We start from the raw sequence: 22,284 nt of genomic DNA on the forward strand, positions 1-22,284 counted from the left end.
CAAAGAGAATAGCAAGAGGGCACTCCATAGCAAGAACTGTAGAGGGTAATCGGATAATCAAAAAAACTGCAGTTGAGAAGGCTTCCACCCAAAAACGAAAAGGAACACTAGCTATATACAGCATGGCCAATCCCAGCTCAACAATGTGACGATGCTTCCTCTCAGCGACACTATTCTGCTCTGGTGTACCTGGGCAGGAAAGATGGTGAATAATACCACAAACACTAAGATGAGTTAAGAACTTTGTATCAGAAAATTCGCCCCCACCATCTGACTGAAACACTTTAATCTTAGTGTTTAATTGACGTTCGACCATAGATTGGAAGTGAAGAAAGGTCTGAAAAAAATCTGATTTACGCTTCAGTGGATAGAACCATGTGTGACGAGAAAAATCATCAACAAAGATAGCATAGTATTGAAAATGCTGAACACTTTGAATAGGAGCTTTCCCCCACAAATCACAATGAATCCGTTCAAGAGGAGAAGTACAAGGAGTAAAAGAACTTATAAAGGGGAGTTTGGTGCTCTTATTAAGCTGACAACTACAGCACAAGTGTTCAGAATTCTTAGAAACAACAATCAAATCATTATTCTTGAGAAATTTGGTAATCTACCCTTGGGGATGTCCAAGTCTTTGGTGCCACACATCTTCTGTAGCACATATGAATCTGGAGGAGAAGTATGCCCTTATTTGTGGATCTTCAAATTGAGTAGATAGAGCATATAAACCTCCTTGCTTACTCCCCAATGCCAAAATCTTCTGTGTTTGAAGGTCCTTAATGACAAAACCATTGTGATCAAACTCAAAGGTGTAGGGAAAATCATTTGTAAGTTGAGATACTGATAATAAATTCCTTTTAATAGAAGGAACCAATAGAACATTCTTCAGGGGTAGGGAAACATCCCCATTCACAATACTACATTCACCAACATGAGTAATAGGTAGTTGAGCCCCATTACCCACCATCACTGTGTCTGATCCTTTGTAAGGTGTTAAAGAATGTAGCATACCTGGTGTATCAGTGATATGAGTTGTTGCCCCTGTATCAGGGAACCAAGCAGAGCCATGAGAATTATTCACTTGCAGAGCAGCCAAAGCCTGTGGTATCTCGGTAGATTGATAGCTGTTATCAAATCGTCCCCAACATTTTAGAGCTCCATGACCAAATTTATTACAGATCTGACATCTAATCTGAGACCGAGACTCATTTCTTTTAAATCCTTGTTGTTGTTGCTATGTTTGATCCTTTGCAGTAACTGGTCTACTTTCTTTTCCTTCACTCTGATTCGACCTGGTGTTTTGAACAAAACCTCTGCCCTGAGAAGAGAAATAATTCCTTCTTCCACGCTGAAACGAACTTGATCCTCGCCCCCTATTGTTTCTGTTGTCTTGATTGAAGTTCTTTTCTCCAAGAAATGCAAGATGAAGATTTAAAGTGTCTGAGGAGTAGCCTCGATTGCGTAGCTCATGACTTTGGAGAAGAGGTATCAAGTCAGCATAGCAAGGTACAGGTGGTTTCAGCATCCTAGTAGCAAAATTTTCGTAAGCAGATCCAAGATTGGTTAGAAGCAAGAAGACTTTGCGCTGATCCGGAACAGGTTTTCCAATTGAGTTGAGTTGATCGCAGAGTTTCTTGAAATCGATCAGGTATGAAGATAAAGATATAGAATCCTTTTTTTTTAAGAAATGCAATCTTGATAGCAGTTCGAACTCGCGAGCTTCCAATGCTTGTGAAAAGGCATTAGACAAGGTATTCCAGAGCTCTGAGGCTGATCGAGCTCCTACAGCAAGTCCTAGAACTCCCTCTGATAGAGTTCCAGTGATCCAAGCTTTGATGAGTCGATCTGTCCGAATCCAAGACGCATAGTCTGGATTCACAATCTTTGTTCCTTCTGCACTTTCAATCTCTTGATCAGGTGATGAACACTTGCCATTTACAAAACCGATCAGATCTTGGCTCTCAATCAGCGACAACATCTGAGTTTCCCATAGGAGAAAGTTGTCTTGTGTGAGCTTGATCGTTACAAAATTCCCTACATTCAAGGAACTCGGAGATGGAACCATGAATGATGAGCTTGAATTTGCTGCCGCCATCATCGCTTTCTTCTTCGTTCGTGAGAAGTCGCCTCTTCTAGGGCTCTGATACCATGAAAAACTTTTAGAGATGATAAACAGTTCTCTCACCCACTGTGAGGAACCCTATTATCAGAGATTGTATATATATGCTCAAATAAAGTTAGATTACAACAACTAATACTGTCAGTGATAATTATGTAATTCCCTTTACAGTGGACGTATGGTGTAATGGATCACCCGATGGATGCTCCGATGGGTGCTCCAATGAGGCCTCTTGTCTAACAGGCAGGAGCTGTTCACTAGGGCCAAGACATTCATTGGGAACTTCCATAAGTAGCTAAAGATACAAAGGGAAGATTCATGGGTTCTATCGAAAGGCCTTTTAAATTTTGATATCCAGTAGGCCTTTGCTTATTGGGTCATAAAGTCTTTGGTGTTAGTTGTTGCAAAAGGGGTGGTCCTCCTCCTTGGGTTTTTACAGATTTAGGTTCATTTGCCACTAGTCATGCAATCTAAGGGGAGGCTCGCCCTAACTCAAAGAACTAAAAAACACCATAAAAAAATTGGGTACAAGAAAGTCGGGAACCAAACAATCACCAAAGGGATACACCAAAATTAGGGAGAGGGAAGAAATTGAGCTAAAGATTATACATCAAAACTAAGGGGGTGGGGGAAACAATGAGAGCAGATCCCAAGATAGGACAAGATATCTATTCTTATTCAAGTTAGGGCACATTACACAATTGTGAATGATTTTAGTTCGAATCTCAAATGAAATATTGTTCCACATTTTCATCTCATGTTATTGCTTTCCTAATAGATGCGATGAATCATTGCATTGAAAACCAACTTACCTAATATATGACATGAAGATATGTCACTGAAAGATTTCTTTAGAACCTATCTCCATTCTCTGTCAAAAGGGAGGAGAATTGTAGGGATCGACTAGCCATTTCCGATAATACTTTTCCAAACAACATTTGAAAAAGGGCAAGCAAAGAATAGATAATTAATACTTTCAGTGGAATTCTAACAGAGACATCAATTTGGGATAGTAGGAGTTCTTGGTAGGAAGAGAATTAGTTAAAGCTCCCAGCAAACAGTAAAGCTATGTCTAGGAATAGGAGAGGAAAACCAAATTGACCTAAACCACAAAACAGACAAGCCTCTCAACATCATCAAATCCCAAGCAGAAGAAGCAAATAATTATTTTGGAAGAACTAGCAATTCATTGGACAATATCCTCACTACCTTTAGATCGCAAACAAATCCTCTGCAGCTTCCCCCAAACCTCAACGAGAGAATTAGAATTTCTAAAACTAGGAATCCAAAAACTATCTCTCAAGATGGAAGTTACCTTTGTCGATCTATTAGACCCCACATCATATTTCATTCTCTATCACCATAATTTAAAATCAACACATTAGGTATCAATTATCAAGCCAAACCAAGGTGCTCGACCTATCACTGATAAAGGACTGGATTGGATTTAAAACAAAAGGCCGTGACCATTTAAGAATCGTCTTATAAGCCCAAGAAAGATCCAAAGTGATAGAAGCAGTCCAAATAGAATCGGATGTGAGGTATCTAGAATAAACTCAGTTTTGGTTGGGATCGGACTTTCTTCTTCTTCTTTTTTTTTTTTTAAAGAATTTCTTGGGTTTGAAGGAATAGTAAGACCTCCATCAGCCATCAGCTACCACAAAAAAGAAGAAGAAAAGAACGGCCAATGCATAGGCTCCAGCTTTTGCAGGTCTGGGAAGGACAATTTTCGACTTTCGAATCTATGACCAATATGTTAGTATAGTGTAACTTAACCGTTGCACCGCAGGCTTGCCCACTAAGACTTCCATCGGTTACCATACTCTGGAAATTAGATCAGATTGGTATCGATTGCGAGTCTTGAGACTCATCCCTAATACTGATCTGATCCGTATCAATCCACTTGTAAGGTGTAAAGGTAAAATAGTCCAAAAAACCAATTCTCCCCCACCCCCACCCAAAAAGAAAAAAGAAAAAAAGAAGGATAAATCCGTTTGATACCATCCGATCCCAATCAAAACCGATCTGAACTGTACCACTAGCGGTTGAGACCGATACCGAATTTTAAAACACTGATATTTGATGATGACGGAAGAAAAACTCAGGGCTACAAACGGTATTTCATCATATTTGCAATTTGTAAAATTAAGTCTAATATGTTACTTTGAAACTAACCTCATGCATCCCTCAATTTAAGTAAAAACACGTTATGCTAAGGGGTGAAAAAAAGAAAAAGAAAAAAGAGGGCCGTAACAGACGCGTTTTCAAATATCACAAAAATATCAAGAAGTTATAAAAGGAAAGTACTGTTAGATTTGGAAATAACGAGAAAACTTGTGTGGCAGAAGTCTTAAACGGTTTCCATATTCATCCCTCGCTTAGGATCTGCAGAAGTCTCTATCCTCGTATTCTCCAGAGGAGCCCTATATAGTTACTGGGTTTTCTTCGAGGGAGCTACTTTGTGAACAAGAATTTGATAAGAGATTGAAACGAGTTGAGCTCTGGTTCTGCTTCTTCTCCTCTTCCGTCTTCTTCATATGAGTGCATCGGAACTAGCTACCAGTTGAGATTGGTATTTGATTGGGTCAAGGGGTGTAGTCTGCAGTGGCCTCTTAGTGAAGAAACTTCACACTTGAGTTGAGACCAGGGTTTGAAAAATCTGATCGGAGAGGTAGATATTTTCCCTTTTCAAGTTCAAGAACATCTTTCAAATTCTGGTTTTTTTATTCTCTTTCTCACACTATAGGGATTTCATAGAATTGAAGTGATGATACCAAGGAAGACAGAGACTATGGAGATGGAAAAATTTGCAGCATTCACACATCTCAAACACTACAAAAAGAAAAGCAAAAATAGCAAGAGAGAAGATCGATCTTGGTCTGATCTTCCAACTGAGATTCTTGAACATATCATGGCTGACCTATATTTAAGTGATATAACAAGTTTCCATGAAGTCTGCAAACAATGGAGTTCTATAGAACGTCCCCGAACCCAATTATTGATTAGATATGGATATGAATATCGACATCGATGTCGCTCCATGAATCAAATTCCATGGCTATTGATGTCAAACTTGTTGGTGTATGATGTCTTGTATTCCGTTGCAGTTTAATCCAGGGAGTACTGGTGCAGCACCTAGACAGCCAGGACGGCGGTTTTATTTGAGGGCAATTGTAGTTTAATCCGGATTAGGTTGGCAATTGTAATTTGATCCGGATTAGGGTTTTTTCCGCTATATATTTGTAGCGAGGGTTTCTTTCTCTGTAATGCAAGCAATACGGAGAGGTGTGAGGAAGAGCGTTGTAACCCTATTCTCCATTGATAGTGAAGCAGGATCTCATCTCACCGGGGACGTAGGCAACCTTGCCGAACCTCGTAAAATCTGTGTGCATTGTTTGTTTTGTTTTTCCATTATCTTCTGCATCGTTTTAGGGTTGCGTTTCTACAAATTGGTATCAGAGCTCTAGGTTTCCNATGCGGTTAGGGCATATGGGAGAAAGAGGATTGATGGAGCTTCATAAAAGGAAAATGTTGAAGGGAGTAAAAAACTTGTAAACTGAACTTCTATAAGTATTGTGTGTTCGGAAAACAGTGCAAGGTTAGTTTCAAAACTGCAAAACATAAAAGTAAAGGGGTGCTTGATTATGTACACATCGATGTATGGGGTCCTTCAACAACAAAATCTAAAGGTGGGGCAGAATACTTCGTGACCTTTGTTGATGATTACTCAAGGAAAGTCTGGATCTACTTCATGAAGCATAAAAGTGAGGTGTTCATTAAATTTAAGGAATGGAAGGTTGAGGTAGAAAGGAAGACAGGAAAAAAAATTAAATACTTGAGAACAGATAATGGAGGAGAGTACACATATAAGCCGTTTCTAGAATTATACAAAACTGAAGGGATTACACGTCACTTCACGGTTCCAAAGACACCACAACAAAATGGTGTAGCTGAAAGGATGAACAGAACACTTCTAGAAAGAGCTCGGAGTATGAGGCTGAATGTAGGGTTGAACAAGAGATTTTGGGCAGAAGCAGTAAACATGGCATGTTTCCTCATCAATAGGTCTCCATCAAAGGCGATTGATTGTAAAATTCCTGAAGAGGTATGGACAGGAAAACCAGTAGATTATTCTATTCTAAAAATATTTGGTTGTCCAGCCTATGCACATGTTGAGAGTGAGCAGCGTTCCAAGTTAGACTCAAAGTCTAAGCAGTGTATCTTTCTTGGTTTTAAGAAAGGTGTAAAGGGATTCAAGTTGTGGGATCCAAGTTCACAGAAGGTTGTGGTTAGCAGAGACGTTGTGTTTGATGAGTCTCATGTAGTAAAGTCAAATTACAATTCACAAGCAGTTGGTGAAAATAAAGAAGGTTCTACTGTGCAGGTGGAGTTAGGTGAGTTAGAAACAACAAGAGAGAATGAGTCATCAAGTGACTTACCAGGACAACAGGAAGCAGTAGAAGTTCCCTATACTGTGGCAAAGGGTAAAGGGAAGCGTACTCACAAAGCACCTATGAGATACGGGTTTGAGGACATGGTTGCCTATGCCCTCACTGTAGGTACAAGTGATCCATCTTCCTACCATGATGCTATGAGTGATGCACAGCATGATAAATGGATGATAGCTATGATGGAGGAAATGGAATCTCTACAGAAGAACAAGACTTGGGAGATTGTGGAAAAACCCAAGGGAAGAAAAATCATTGGGTGTAAATGGGTCTTTCGTAAGAAAGAGGTAGCATCTGAGAAGGAGCGTGAAAGGTATAAGGCCAGACTTGTAGCCAAGGGCTATGCACAGAAGGAGGGGATAGACTACAATGAAATATTTTCTCCGGTGGTGAAACACACTTCGATCAGGGTACTACTTGCTTTGGTGGCCATGTATGATTTAGAGCTTGAACAACTTGATGTGAAAACTGCATTTCTTCATGGTGACTTGGAGGAACAGATTTACATGGAGCAGCCTGAAGGTTTCAAGGTGCAGGGAAAGGAAGACCATGTTTGTCTGCTTAAGAGGTCGCTTTATGGCCTTAAGCAATCTCCTAGGCAGTGGTACAAACGCTTTGATTCTCATATGATGAAGATTGGCTACACAAGAAGTGAGTATGATAGTTGTGTTTATTATAAAGTGTCAAGTGATAATTCCATTATTTTGTTGATGCTTTATGTTGATGACATGCTCATTGCTGCAAAGAACAAACATGATATAGTTTCTTTGAAGTCTTTGTTGAGTGCTGAATTTGAGATGAAGGATCTTGGTGCCGCTAAGAAGATCCTTGGCATGGAAATCCTTAGAGATAGAAATGCAGGTAAACTTTGGGTAACTCAGAAGAGGTATATTGAAAAGGTGCTAGAACGTTTCAATATGGAAAAGGCCAAGCCGGTTAGCACTCCGTTAGCTGGCCACTTCAAGTTATCTGAAAGGGAATGCCCTACAACACATGAGGAGGTGGAGCAGATGTCTCAAGTCCCTTATGCTAGCGCAGTTGGGAGTCTCATGTATGCTATGGTTTGTAGCAGACCGGATTTGTCTCATGCAGTCAGTGTTGTTAGCAGATACATGAGTAATCCAGGGAAGGAGCATTGGAATGCAATTAAGTGGATCTTCAGATTCTTGAGCAAGACTAAAGATATAGGTGTTATGTTCAGTGGCAAGGGAAGTTCTACAGAATTGGCAGGTTATGTTGATTCTGACTATGCCGGTGATTTAGATAAGAGGAGGTCTACGACAGGGTATGTGTTTACATTGGCTGGTGGACCTATATCATGGAGGGCGATGCTCCAGTCTACAATTGCATTGTCCACTACAGAGGCAGAGTACATGGCAGCAGTTGAGGCTGCCAAGGAAGGAGTCTGGTTGGCTGGACTAGTTCGTGAGTTGGGGTTGGAGCAAGGAGGTGCAGTGTTACATTGTGACAGCCAGAGTGCCATACATCTTGCAAAGAATCAAGTGTTTCATGCAAGGACAAAGCATATTGATGTGAGATTTCACAAGATCAGGGAGCTTGTGTCAGAAGGCAGTATTCACTTGAGAAAAATTCATACAGATCTCAATCCTGCAGATATGTTTACAAAGCCAGTTACTACAGAGAAGTTCGAGTCCTGTTTGGACTTGATTAATATTACTCATTGTTGAAGATGAGGGACGCACCAAACAGGTGCGGGTTTGTGCCTCTAATGAGGTACAATGATGAAGACGTCTACAAGTTATCTTTACAAGAGGCTCGACAGAATTCAAGCCAAGGTGGAGATTGTTGGTGTATGATGTCTTGTATTCCGTCGCAGTTTAATCCAGGAAGTACTGGTGCAGCACCTAGACAGCCAGGACGCCGGTTAGCGGGCCGTGGGGGTTGCAAGGGGGGCAGGAGGCCCCCCTGCACAGCAGGGGGTGTAGGGGGGCGCAGCCCCCCGCTCGAATTTTTTTATTTGAGGGCAATTGTAGTTTAATCCGGATTAGGTTGGCAATTGTAATTTGATCCGGATTAGGGTTTTTTCCGCTATATATTTGTAGCGAGGGTTTCTTTCTCTGTAATGCAAGCAATACGGAGAGGTGTGAGGAAGAGCGTTGTAACCCTATTCTCCATTGATAGTGAAGCAGGATCTCATCTCACCGGGGACGTAGGCAACCTTGCCGAACCTCGTAAAATCTGTGTGCATTGTTTGTTTTGTTTTTCCATTATCTTCTGCATCGTTTTAGGGTTGCGTTTCTACAAAACTCCCATACCCATTTGACCTCATCATGTACACTCATAGTCCCATCATCTTCTTCTTCTTCTTCTTCTTCCAAGAAAACTTACTCTATCAAAATTGAAGGCATTGGACCTAATGATGATACTCAAGTTTGTAGTACCAAGTTCGGTTGGTTACTACTATCTCAAACTCATCCCTACCGGACTACATTCTTTCTATACTCTCCCTTTACCAATGAGAGGATCGACTTGCCTGATTTGGATTCAAAGTTTGATGTTGCAACATTCTCCTCAGTGCCCACTTCAACTGATTGCATATTCTTCGTTCTACACTACACAACTAAAGTGACTATCAGCATATGTCGGCAAGGTGACAAGGCCTGGAGCTCAAGTAGTTTCTCCAACGGGTTTTCGCTGATTAAGGATGTAGTCTACTCGAAAGGGTTGTTCTATTGCTCAACAATTCGTGGTGCATTAGCAGCTTTCGATGTCTCTCAACGGTCATGGAGAGTTCTTTCCGAATTTAGGCCACTACTGGATTCTTCATGCTATGATTATAGTAGTTTTATGGTTGGAGATGTAGAAGAGGAACTCTTATTTATTCTTTTGAGCAATTCAGGTGGCTGGGCTTTAGTTCACAAGTTGGATAGATCTGTGAAGATGTGGGTCAAAGTTGAAAACTTAACAGATAAATCATTGTTTGTTAGCTCTGCTAGCACTTCGGTTATGGTTTCTAAGAACAAGAGAACTGAAAGGGTGATGAATAGGGTTTATCACTGTCTACCCAATGAGCCGCCAAAGTTCTACTCTTTAAAAGGTTCAAAAAGCTACATATCTTCTAGTACTTATGGTGATCTTCCCAACAAGGAGTTTCCTAAGAAGTTTATTTGGATTGAACCTCCTTGTTAGAAAGAACTAAGAATTTGATTTCTTTTGTTAATTTTCGGTGTCAATTGATATATGTAATAGTGTTTTTAACATTCTGCTTGATCTCGGATTCAATGTATATGTCATTGGCTTCTTAATCATCGTTATCATTGCTGGATTTGCTTTATCTATTTTTTGCAACCAAATTTGGATTTTTTTTCCCCATTTCTTGACAAGGTAAGTTAAATTTTCTTGGGAAAAGCAACAGGAAGATAGTGCCTCTTTACAATTGATTTTTCCAATTAGTTGGCTAAATCTTTGATGGATGTGTGATTGTCTACATCATGATTTTAAAAATCGGATTGGATCGATCAAGATCAATCTGATCTGTACCGACGCATGTGTAAGGCACAGGGGTAAAATGGTTCAAAACTCTAATTTAAAAAAAAAAAAAAGAAAAAAAAAAGAGAGGGTAAATCTGTTTGATCCCGATTGAATAACTGATTCATATTGATATTGGTTGAGCCAATCCCAATATCGATTCTAAGTTTTAAAACCTTGATCTACATGGCACAATGTATTGGTTGCATCGGTTGTAAAATACGAATTTTTTTTAATGTTTTACTAAAATATTAAATTACATAAATTAAGATTCTCTTCCATTGCAATATTTTATATAAAACAATCTTTTGTCATAGGCTCTTGGATTTGTGTGAATACCCTTGTGTTCAAGTCTTCTTGGGGCCATATGCTTATGAGATCACATCACATATTTCCTTATTACCATGGAACCAAGGAAAGTACTGATTTCTTTATTCCCAAAAAGAAGGAAAAAAATAAAGAAAAAAATTGACTCTTTGCTTGCTATATTGCTATAAATCTCTAAGTTATCATTTCATATATTTTGTGCGACAATGATCCCTTTCTAGCGATGCTGTTGCTGAAAGAAAAGAAAGGAAAATCAAACCGTTAATAATGGTTGGGAAATATTCCTATTCTTGACACATTCTTTTTTTTCAGATGGATACAATATAGAAGGGGAGAGGGGAAAGTAACAATCAGAAGACTCGAACTCAAGACCTTCTAGTGAGCCAAATTATTTTTGTTAGAACTGGTAGATGAACCCAAATTAACCTGACGCATGACTTTACTTACTTGTAGAAGCCCAAATTGAATTTTTTATTTTTAACGTATTAATCTAGGGTTACTTAGAGTCAAATACTCTCTTATTATAGTGTGTATGTGATGCCAAATCTCAACCTTCTGTTATAAAGTACATTGTAAACCTTTGGAAAAATTACTTGATTGCCCACTTTTGGGTTTCCCTTTACAAAATTACCCAAGTTATATTTTAGCTAACAAAAATACATTGTTTTGAGTTTGGACTTAGAAAACTACCCAAAACAGTGAATTTCCTTCAATCATGTATGTTTTTTTTTTACCATTCTACTCCCTAATTCCTTCAACCACCCACCACCACACCTCTCCCTCTCCATTGCAACCACAACCGCAATGCAAGAGCAAGCTCTCTCTACAACCCATGACCTCATTTAAGCCTTTCCCTGCCAACCGTCTTTCCCTACTGAAAACTACCACGCCACCTGTTGCTAACACTCCCGCAAGCATCGTTGCCGTACATTCACTCCAAAGGGAATAGCAGAACTCTAGTGAAATCCCACAGACGGTGCCAATTGTTGATGTAGAAATCCAACCGTCGGCATCAAGAGAGAGACCTATAAAAAAAATAGGGGGCCGGAGCGGTGCTCTGGCCAAGAGGCTCTGATGCTTAAGTCAATTTTCAAACAACAAATAATTTATTGGAGCAGTGAAGAGAGTGTGTGTGAGAGAGATTGACCTCTTTTCTCTTTTATAGGGTAGATGTAATGAAGCCATAATCCCCATAAAGGGTGAAATATCTTATTTGCCCTTGCAAATAGGTTCCTTGAGTGGTGAGAAGCCCCTTAGTCTGTTGTTGAATACCACGTGGCCTACACCTATTGGTGTTGTGATTATATGGTGTATCAAATTCCATTCAATTTCTCACTCTTTTATATTGAGAGAGAGAGAGATTGAGTGGATTCCAAGTGTGGACTTTGGATCAAGATTCTAGGACTTGATCCGGGGCTGGTCTTTCCATTCCCTATGTATCTAATTATTGGGTAAGTGTTAATATTGAGTTGTTTGTAAGATTAATATTATTTTTTAAGATAAAAAAGAATAGATTCTCTTAGAACTTGGAAGAGGTACAACTTTCTGCCATGGTTTGATTAAATATTTTGCATTACCAATAAAAAAAAAAAAAAAGGGAACTAGTAAGGTAAGGGATCCGGCTCCTCTCCATAGGCTGTAAAAGCCCATCCAACTGTGTTTTCCATTTTGAAAAGCCTCTTTTCATGCCTATACGCGAGTTACAAGTCTTCTCAATGTTCGTTAGGTTAATTCAAATGCACAAATAACTGCTTTTGGGGAGTTGTAGGTCCCTTTCAAGCATAGGAGAGGAGGGGCAGAGGTAAGCTCACATCCCGGTAGCATTGGTCTAGCAATGTCAATTTCATGTATGAGTACACATAGTGCTTACTTCCGGAGTTCACATGAGTGAGCTAGCTCATATTCATATTAGGGATTTGACTAAGCCTGGCATGAGCCTCGAGATAGGACGAGGAGCGAGATTAAGTTGGTCTTTCATGAGTGGGTTCGTGATTTAGGCAAGATCAACCAGTTGCTTGCAACATCCAATTGTTGAAGTATTCATTCTCATGGTTTGGGTTCTTTCCATTCAATATCCCATTCCTAGTCATATCTATTCTATTTAGCCAATCCCTTGCTGCTTGCTTCACCCTGCATTGCTGGTCATCGGTCGTAACCTATCTTGAATATAGAATCGAATCTGTGTTAGGGATGGCGGGGGTGCATAGCACAAATCTTCTTGGAGGAGGGTAGGTTTTCCCAGGTGACTGATCTTGCCATAATGTACTCCTACATATAGCACCTTACAACCAAAGTCGAGCATACATACAACGATCTTCATGCATGAATAGCCGAGAGGAAAGAAAGGGCAGTAGATGATAATAAAAAAGGGCACTGTGTCTGGATGGGAGGGCAGGCGAATCCGATGAGTGAAAGGTGCCATGCTATGGAGTAGGGAATATCCCGACAATCATGTAAGACAACTAAATGCACCTCAAGGAGCTGCCGAGGACCTAGTCGAGCACTTGATAGGAAATTTGTATTTAGAGCTAGCCTATTCATTATGGGGAATCAATGCTCCGTTGAATAGAGCTTACCCCCTCTTTCTCCAGCACATATTAGCTTAGCTGCACTCATTAGGCCAGTTTGACTTCCTCTTTGATATTCTTACCGCTCTGTGGGCCCCAAAACACTCCCACTCCAAACTACGCCTGCTAAGATGCATTGTGATTTCCTCTTCTGTGGACGCACCGGAGTATGACCCGAAATGAGAAGAGATAGACTTTTATACATTGCAGGAAATTGATCTAGATAAACTTGCTCTTCTCTTCTGGTCTCAAAGATGCACCTCTCTTGATCTTCCCAGCTTGATTTCAGATTTAAGGTTTTGGGCTTTACTTCTCAGAGAGATCCATCCATAAGGAGGACCTCGATCTTCAACTCAGAATTTTCCACCACTATCCTCAATCACTCTCCGTATTATGAGTATGTTTCTAAGTACTGGTAGTGGATAGCGTATCGAACATATCATATCAGTATCATTTGAGACCGATACTGATACTGATACTTATAAGAACAGGAGTAAAATCGTAAACAAAATCTCTTTTTGTGGTGAAAAAGTAAAGGTAAAATTGATGGATCTGGATCAATATCATATCACTATCAGCAAGACTAAATCCTTGATCAGGAGCTTCCATGTTACTCAGACTCACTTAACTTCTTAATAATGTCGAAAATAGTTTTTTTTTATTTTTTTTATTTTATTTTATTTTTTTTAATTCTTTTCTGTTGTTTGTAATTTTTTTTTTCTCTTTTTAGTCTAACAATCCTATTCTATTGAGTAAGTAATCTTCTTCACAGTGGATTTTACATGGTGAAGGATGAAAAATAGGTGACCGCTAATCTTCCATTATCATGGAATTTACTAACATTTTGAATATGTTGTCTAGATGGATTACCTGTTTCAAATGTTATGAAACTTACATTATACAATTGTGAAACATCTTTCATTGAATGGAAGACGGGAATTGCATCACATGATCCGAATGGTCAATTTTACTATAAAAAAAAAAAAAAAAAAAAAAAAAAAAAAAAAAAAAAAAAACTGAGCTAGCAAATTCTATGTGTGAAACTTCCAAATGATGTAAAATGGGAGCCCATGAATTTTCCCCGTATGAATGGGCCAGAAAATAGTTATTGTAATTTTTTTTTTTTGGTATATTCTTAAAATATCTACTGTAATTGAAAATGTCGCAATAAAAGAATACATATTTAGTATTATCCAATAGTTCCAACTTCCAATGTGTTGATTTATAAAAAAATTACAGATACATTATTTCCAATTAAATTGATAGAAATTAACATCCCTAAAAATATAGTAGAGAGGACGGCAATGTATTTTCACTGTCTTTGTTGAGTAACGGTGAATTGGAGGATAAAATTCAAGAGGGCAAGAAGGTGAACGGTTGAATCCACTATTCCACTAGGGTTTGATGTTGAAATGTAATATTTGTCTCCCGGAAACCAATACAATACTATTATGGATCGATTGTATTGGGTGGCTATTCAATCCTGATACCTAAATCTATGCTCGTGATTTTTTATTTAATTTCTAGTGTAGTTACTAATATGTCGTGAATTGAAAAATGTAATTTACTATTAAAAATAATATTGATAAAACTAGGAAAAAAGAACACTATTTGGTTGCATGTTTCCTACACCCAGACAAAGGAGCCTGCGAAATTACTGCTCTATCCCCCATGAAATCAAGAATCCAATCCATGTTGATGTCCCAATATGTACTATCATTGGCCGCTACATTGATGTAGGTTTCACACGACTATATAGCGATCTCTTGCCCATAAAATTATTATAGAATTATAATTTTATAATCAGACCTAAACGGATAGGATAATATCCAGTTTGTGTTAGGATTTTTATGTGGGCTTAATTGATACCGATTGATTCATTGGACTCAAGCAATTATAGACCCACTCTGATTAGGAAACTCTTAGCCCAATCCATTATGAGAATGAATTAGTGTTTTAGGGATTCTATTATAAATAGAAGCTAATGGTCCTTGCAACTGTCACTTTAACACCTTCATGGTTTTGAAAGCACGGACTCCCCCATAGGAATAGTGCATGTAAGAGTATTCCAAGGGTGAAAGGCTGCAAAAGATCTTAGCGGCTGGGACTCCATTGTGTAGTTCATTGTTACAATCTTCATGGGACTAATCTTCAAGCACATGGGAAAGAGTTACATGGTCAATACTTATGGGACTTCTAAGCTTACACACAGGTATTCTTCTACTCCAATTGATTATTATGTATGAGGTAAATCTATATATTTGTGTTCTTGGTTTAGGGACTACACCTATGGTTAATCTTTTATGATTGGTTTATAATTCTCTAACATCAATGGGGTTATTCATATGATTCTATAGTAAAGAATTTCCAACAATTGGTATCAGAGCCAACTCTTAGGGTATTAGAATCAAGAAAAATCAAAGAAAAAAAATTGATTTTGTGTAGGGTTTGGGTCCCAAATCATAGAAATCGTAATTTTACCATCACTTAAAAGTCCCGTATGGAAAAACTTTCTTCATGAAAGTGTTAGAGCATGAGAAGGCGGTCATGACGGTAAGCAAAAGTCATCAAAAACCTCTGGATGCACTGACACGCACTGTCAAAAACCTGCTGGCAGAGGAGAGAGAATTTTTTATAATAATAATAATAAAAAAAAATTGCGACGGTGAGTCATTGCTAAGTCAACTTGGTAGGGTTTTCAAGTTAACCCCGAGGTGCAGTGGTTCAACCCATGGCCAACCTTGTTTGACTCAGTCAAAGGTTGACCGAGTCGTTGACCACTTTACTGGAAGACCCAAATTTTAACCCAGATACCTGACTCAAAGACCCCGGGTTTGACTCGGATTCTAGACCCGAAGACCTGAATTTTAACTCGAAACTAATATGTCAGAACCGAATTAGACCGCTTGGCCGAACTGGTTGGTTTGGGCAAACCAGATTGATTTTGATCTATTTTTTCTGCAACTTCAAATGGCTCGTATAGGCAAACGGTGAAGAATTTTTCACCCTTGTTTTTTGCGTTGAGTCCAATTTTTTGTGCTTTTCGTTTTGATATATTATGGGCATAGTTTTGGTCAACTTTTATGATATATTTTCTATAAGTTACAAGTATGGGTGTTTTATGATTCTTCATAATTTTCCTATTAATTGGAAGAAATAAAAGAAAATCAACTCATACATTACTTGCATATTAGAATATGAACTTGTTTATTATTGGTAATGATAGTTCATGCTTTTGTTTATGAATATTTTTTTATTCATGCATAAACAATCCCACTTTTAACTGCCGGAATGAATTTGTAGACTATTGCAGTAAGATTGGATGGAATCCGCCAAAGTGGTAAAGTTCAACCTTATTGTAATAGAATACAAATCAAAGATCTTCTTTGTTTGAAAAGACAGAGAATAATAGTTGGTAGCAAGGTTGCTAATGTTCATCCAAAGGTGACATTATCAAAGAGAAGGTAAAGTTAAAGTAAGTAAAAAACAGAATAGGGATTTCTTAACCTAGAAGATGCTGTCCATCCAAAGATGGAGGTATTTTTTTTGAAAGTTAGAAGAAGTTTCGCAGTAATAGCGAAAACTTGAGTGGACCAGTATATTCCAGGCCCAAATGTTATGAATGTAGTTCGATTGACACTCTGATTATATTTAATGGTTAGTGATGTAATATTGGTTTTAATTATATTGATGTTACATGCATTAATTATATATTAAATAGATTATTCTTCTTTGAGTTGGACCATTAAATTGAATGTCTTTAAAAGTGGCTTGAGAATATGGAGGTCTACATATACCTCAAAGACCTAGTTTTCTATACTAGGAGAATCAAATCAATAGTTTGGTATTATGCTTTTAAAGCAAATATTTTTTTGCCTTAAAAGGTATTGGACAGTTGATCAATGGCAATAGGATGGATGAGTGTTTCACGACTATGACCATCGGTTATAGGTTTATTTAGTGTGTTATTTTTGTATTTCGATTGGATCAATTCGGATTGGTTAGGTTGGATTAGTATCGATTTTGATCAACTCAATACCAAGTTCTCAAAGAGTGCCATTGTCCTTTGAAAACTTATTTATGAATATTAATTGATAAATGTTTGATTTTCTTTTGTTTTTGGGCTAATGTGAACAAATTTATATGTATGTCACATTTAACGAATTGTGTTATCTAATAAATGGATTAATTTATGACTGGTCGAACCAAGTGGGAGGATACAATTATGGATCTTAAGCTGTTTTATGTGGCTCGACCAGTGGGAGGATAAATTCGGTATACTAGGTTGCTAGTGGGAGGATGTTACTAGTAGAAGGTCGGTATACTAGGTTGTTAGTGGGAGAATAAATTCAGTGTAATGTATTGTCTTTCATGCAAAAGAACTATTTTAAGTTTTGCATTTATTTATTATTATCATGATATTGAAAAATTATTCATGACTGAAATATATTGTAAATTTATATTCATGTCATTTTGTATTTGTATGTTTTGTTTGAAACACCCTATGATGAATAAATATATTAGAATTAAACTGAGTGTGAGCTTTCGCACATTTTATGCTGCACTGTATATTTCTAGGAAGCTATGAAAGAATTGGGTGAAATCCACCAAAGTGGCACATCCTATTCTTTCATAGTTTTTCCAAGCGCAACAAAGTTGGTGACATTTGCCCAAAAGTGATGTAACCCGAGTTAAAGAAAATACATGTATGGAAATGACTATAACTTAAAGGTTTCTAAGCCCATATATGATAAAAGTAATTATATTTTCATAATAAATTTGGATTTACAAGAGGACCAGTGCATTCTTAGCCCAAAGGATAGGAATGTAGTTACGATTATGACTCTTGTGTGTTTTATCTGCTAGATGTACATTTATTGTGTGTTTTATCTGCTAGATGTACATTTATTGTGTAGTTTATCTGTTAGATGTACATATTAAATTTTTTAGTCCGATTATTTGGTATGTATGTTTTATGCCTGAAATTTTTAGGGTTACTTGATCTGGTTTTAGCTCTCAGGGAACCCAAACAGGTGTTGTTGCTGATCAAAGCACAACTGAAGGGAAATAAGAATAATTTTGTTGCCCTACTAAGTCCACAATGACTTTAGAGTAATTTTGAATTGATTTTATCTTAAATTCTGTTCTCTGAATTATTTATGTACATTTATACTTCATTTGTTTGTGTGTGTCTCTAGTTGTGTAAGAAACACATTAAAGCATACACTTCTGTACATATATTCATCTCCAATGTAGAAATCATGATAGGAATGAATAAAACCCACCAAAGTGGTACCTTCAGTTCAATTGTGTGCTTCTCAAGGTAAATGTGACATTTGCCAAAAGGCGATGTCACCCAAGTTTATCGACAAAGTGCTCAAGAGCTATGTTTTCTGATATTGGTGTTATTGAGGTTTTTGATATGCTTGGTTAGTGGGAGTTTTATGATATCATTTAACCAAAGATATCATAGTGGAAAAAGCCAAAGTTTAAAGGCTGTGCCTGCTAAGGTTTATTGGCAGTGCTTAACCAATGTAATTGACGATAAGTCAAGGTAATTGATGGTATTTCGTCAGGATTCGTGATGTATGATAGTATTTAGCCAAAGTTTGTGATTTATGGTGGTATTTTACATAAATCCATGGTTGTGGTGATGAACCACAGGCGGTTTGCTAAAGTTTGTGATTTATGGTGGTAATTAACCTAAATCCTTGGAAGTAGTGGTTAGCTATGGCGGTATACCAAAGTAAGATATTAATTCAAGAAAAGGGTGGTTTGCCTAAGTGTTGATTAATATTAAAGTTTACTACCTGTGAGGTTTTCAAGGTAGGCTGATCTTTAGATCAAGAAAGGACCTATAAGGAAATGTATATTTTATGTGATCATAGGTATGATATCAATTCCTTATATATATGTTTCCAGGCGATTTGGATTGATAGTTTTCTATTGTTTGTAACATTAGATAGTTATATGTCATATATTGAGATGTATTTTCTACTATTATTTAATAATAGAGATTATTGATTGAATCAAAGTTTGTTTGAGTGGTGTTCAGTTTTGGGATTATTTGGCCAGGTGTCAATGGAAAGACATCAGTATCAGTGTAGCTCAAGTGGGAGATTGTTAGGATTTTTATGTGGGTTTAACTGATACCGATTGATCTATTGGGTCCAAGTAATTATAGACACACTCTGATTAGGAAACTCCTAGCCCAATCCATTGTGGGAATGAATTAGGGTTTTAGGGATTCTATTATAAATAGAAGTTAATGGTCCCTCCAGCTGTCACTTTAACACCTTCATGGTTTTGGAAGCACAAACTCCCCCACAGGAATTGTGCATGTGAGAGTATTCCAAGGGTGAAAGGCCACAGAAGATCTTAGCAATTGGGACTCCATTGTGTAGTTTCCTTGTTACAATCTTCATGAGCACATGGGAGAGAGTTACGTGATGAATACTTATGAGACTTCTAAACTTACACACAAGTATTCTTCTACTCCAATTGATTATCATGTATGGGGTAAATCTATATGTTTGTGTGTTCTTGGTTTATGGACTACACCCATGGTTAATTTTTTATGATTGATCTATGATTCTTGTATTCTAACATCAATGGAGTTATTCATATGATTCTATGGTAAAGAATCTCTAACAGTTTGAAATTAAAATATCCGTATCCGATTAGTTTTCGATTGGATTAAGATAGATTCTAGTAATCAGTTTTTCAAATATATGGATTCACCTAAGGCTCCGTTGGTTTTGAGGTAAACTTTTACACGCGAAAATTTTACATGAAAAAATTGTACATGGAAATTTTCGCACGTTGACTTCCGGTGTTTGTTTTCAAAATGTAAAATATGGAGTGAAAGATATTCTAAAAAGTATAATGCCTTAAGAGGCAAAACATCGAACATCTAATGTCTACAAATTTACTGAACTTTGCTTTCTCTTGAACCTATAAGTCTCTGTTTGTTTTGGCCTGAAAAATCTCTATGTAACCATGTAAAATTTGTAAACACGAATCAATGACAAATTTTTGACTATCTATTTTCATCCCTATTTTTGTCTTTCATTTTGTCGTTTGCAGCTGAATTGTCTACGTTGACCTGAAGCAATCGTCATCTGTTGGGCCTATCTTGGACTGAGATGGGCCGTCTCTCCTTTTAGCCCATTTTGGGTTGGATCTTAATAAGAGAGAGAGAGAGAATTTGTAGGGACCACGTACGCACGAATCCAAGTGGGATTTTGGATAACGAGATTCGATTTAGTTTTATCTCTTTCTCCTTGAAAGTCTGCCAAAACGAGGATCCTAAAAGGTCAGTGGTGGTTCTTGGGATGGCTAAGAATGAACAAAAAAAAAAAAAAAAAAAAAAAAAAAAAAAAGTCCAGAAGGCTCACGTCTTGACTCCTGAGTCCAACAAACATATCAAAAATTTAAAAAGTTAAAAAGTGAGAGAATATGATCACGCCGACCTTATCTTGTGACACCCAATTAGATTTAACCTTCATCATCACATCCCCCTTTCCCATTGCTACTCTATTACATCTCCTACTGTCTTCCATCTCTTTTCGTCCATCTTCTTCCTTAATTTTCTCTCTCTCTCTCTCTCTCTCTCTCTCTCTCTCTCTCATTTATCTATTCTTCTCGTTATCCATGCCTTGGTGATTCTATATAAACGTATACAGGCTCCTTCATGGTTTACCACTACTGATCATACTTCTTTCATCCATAAGTGAAGTCATACATAGCCCGTAGCAATGGACAAGTCTCAGATCAGTTACCAAATTGTGAAGCTATCCTTCATTGCTGCCCTCCTTCTCATCACCCCTCTTCTATCAAGCTCCATGAGACCTCCTTATCTTTATTTCCTCACCAATCTTCTTATCATTGCATTAGGTGCAGAAGCAGGTCTTCTTTCCACCTTCTCTAACCCTGCAGAAGAGAAGAAACCTGTTCTTGTCATTTCACCGAAGCCCATTTCTGTTGTTAATGAAAGATCTCCTGATAAGGTCTGTGAACTTATCACCAACACCAACACTAACACCAACACTGTGGCTTGCCATGAATCATTAAAGTTTAATGAACAGAAGCCTAAGGCAGTCGAGAAATCATCGTCTAAGAAAATTGTTACTGTTGTTAAGGTGCGTAAGGTGAAGAAGTGTCCCTCCACGCCAAGTCTCTTCTTCATAGGAGGTGGTGATCCTAAAGCAGAACAGAGGAAAGAAGAGGAGGAGGAAGAGGAGGCAGGTGGTCTTAGTGGGCAGGAGCTGTTCACTAGGGCTGAGACATTCATTGGGAACTTCTATAAGCAGCTGAAGATACAGAGGGAAGATTCATGGAAGAGGATTCATGGGTTCTATCAAAAGGCCTTTTGATATCTGAGTAGGCTTTTCCTTAGTGGTCATAAAGCTTCTTTTACCAGTCTAATTAGTTCCATTTTTTTGGAAGTAGTTGTTGCTAAAGGGATGGGAGCTCTTACATTCTATTCATGGCTCCTTAATCCTTCCTGGATTTTACAGATTTAGGTTCATTTGCCACTGGTCATGCAAGTTCTTTCCATCTTACTGTTAGCTTGTGTCATTTGTCACTGTACTTGGGGACTGTTAGAAGAAGGTTGTTTAGTAGTTTGTTTTTTTGGATGGAGAGGGTTTCCATAGGGACAGTGTAACAAGGAATCCGGATGCCACAACAAAGGGGGTTTGGATAATGGTATCATCCACATGGCCCACAGAATCATACTAGGAAAACGGATGTCAGTGTCTGTGTGGATCCCACTGTTCATTATGTGAGAAGACGTATATTCTAATCTTCTCATGAAGTCATATACTTCTATTTGGTAGTGGGAAACCCCACTAATATAAGGGTGGGAGACGAATCCTCCAATAGGGGGCACATATTTGTTAAGGAGATAGAGTATTAGTTTGAGACCCATGGATCATTATCTGAGAGGGTATGCAGATTCCTTCACACAATTTAGGGTTGTGCATTTCTTTTTCCCTTATATATGTAAACAAAAGACAATCAAGTGTGTATGTAGAAAGCATCATAGTTGTATGATCTTTGTTTTCTCCAAGGTTTTTGTTTTTATTTTTTTTATTGCTGTCAAATGTTTTTATTTTTAATGAAATGCTTTGTATGTAAGTTAAAAAAAAAAAAAATGGTAACTATAAATTTGTGCTTCAACAACCCATGACAAACATAATGTTTGGTAGATTTTTTTTTTCGGGTGGGGGGAGAGGGTTTAAGGTTATGTTGAATGAATAAGTGGATATATATGATAAAATGATTAATTAACAGAACCAAGTTACGCGAACAACCTCCAAGGAGGCATAGA

General features: G+C 37.8%; 1 protein-coding gene across 1 annotated transcript; it reads left to right on the forward strand.

The window, feature by feature from the left end:
• The first annotated feature begins 4,910 nt into the window (after window positions 1–4,910).
• On the forward strand, window positions 4,911–9,717 carry LOC122059165 (F-box/kelch-repeat protein At1g57790-like). The gene is made up of 2 exons (XM_042621846.1): window positions 4,911–5,212; window positions 8,817–9,717. The coding sequence occupies exons 1-2, from the start codon at window positions 4,911–4,913 to the stop codon at window positions 9,715–9,717; spliced, it is 1,203 nt and encodes a 400-aa protein (XP_042477780.1).
• The last annotated feature ends 12,567 nt before the right edge of the window (window positions 9,718–22,284 follow it).

The sequence above is a fragment of the Macadamia integrifolia genome, chromosome 13 (assembly GCF_013358625.1).
Source record: "Macadamia integrifolia cultivar HAES 741 chromosome 13, SCU_Mint_v3, whole genome shotgun sequence".
In the NCBI taxonomy this organism is placed as follows: domain Eukaryota; kingdom Viridiplantae; phylum Streptophyta; class Magnoliopsida; order Proteales; family Proteaceae; genus Macadamia; species Macadamia integrifolia.

Bases quoted from the DNA above. Each gene is read 5' to 3' on its own strand.
- LOC122059165 (XM_042621846.1), top strand. From the start codon at position 4,911: ATGGAGATGGAAAAATTTGCAGCATTCACACATCTCAAACACTACAAA. The intron at 5,213-8,816 runs GTATTCCGTTGC...GCATCGTTTTAG, and splicing joins TTGTTGGTGTATGATGTCTT to GGTTGCGTTTCTACAAAACT.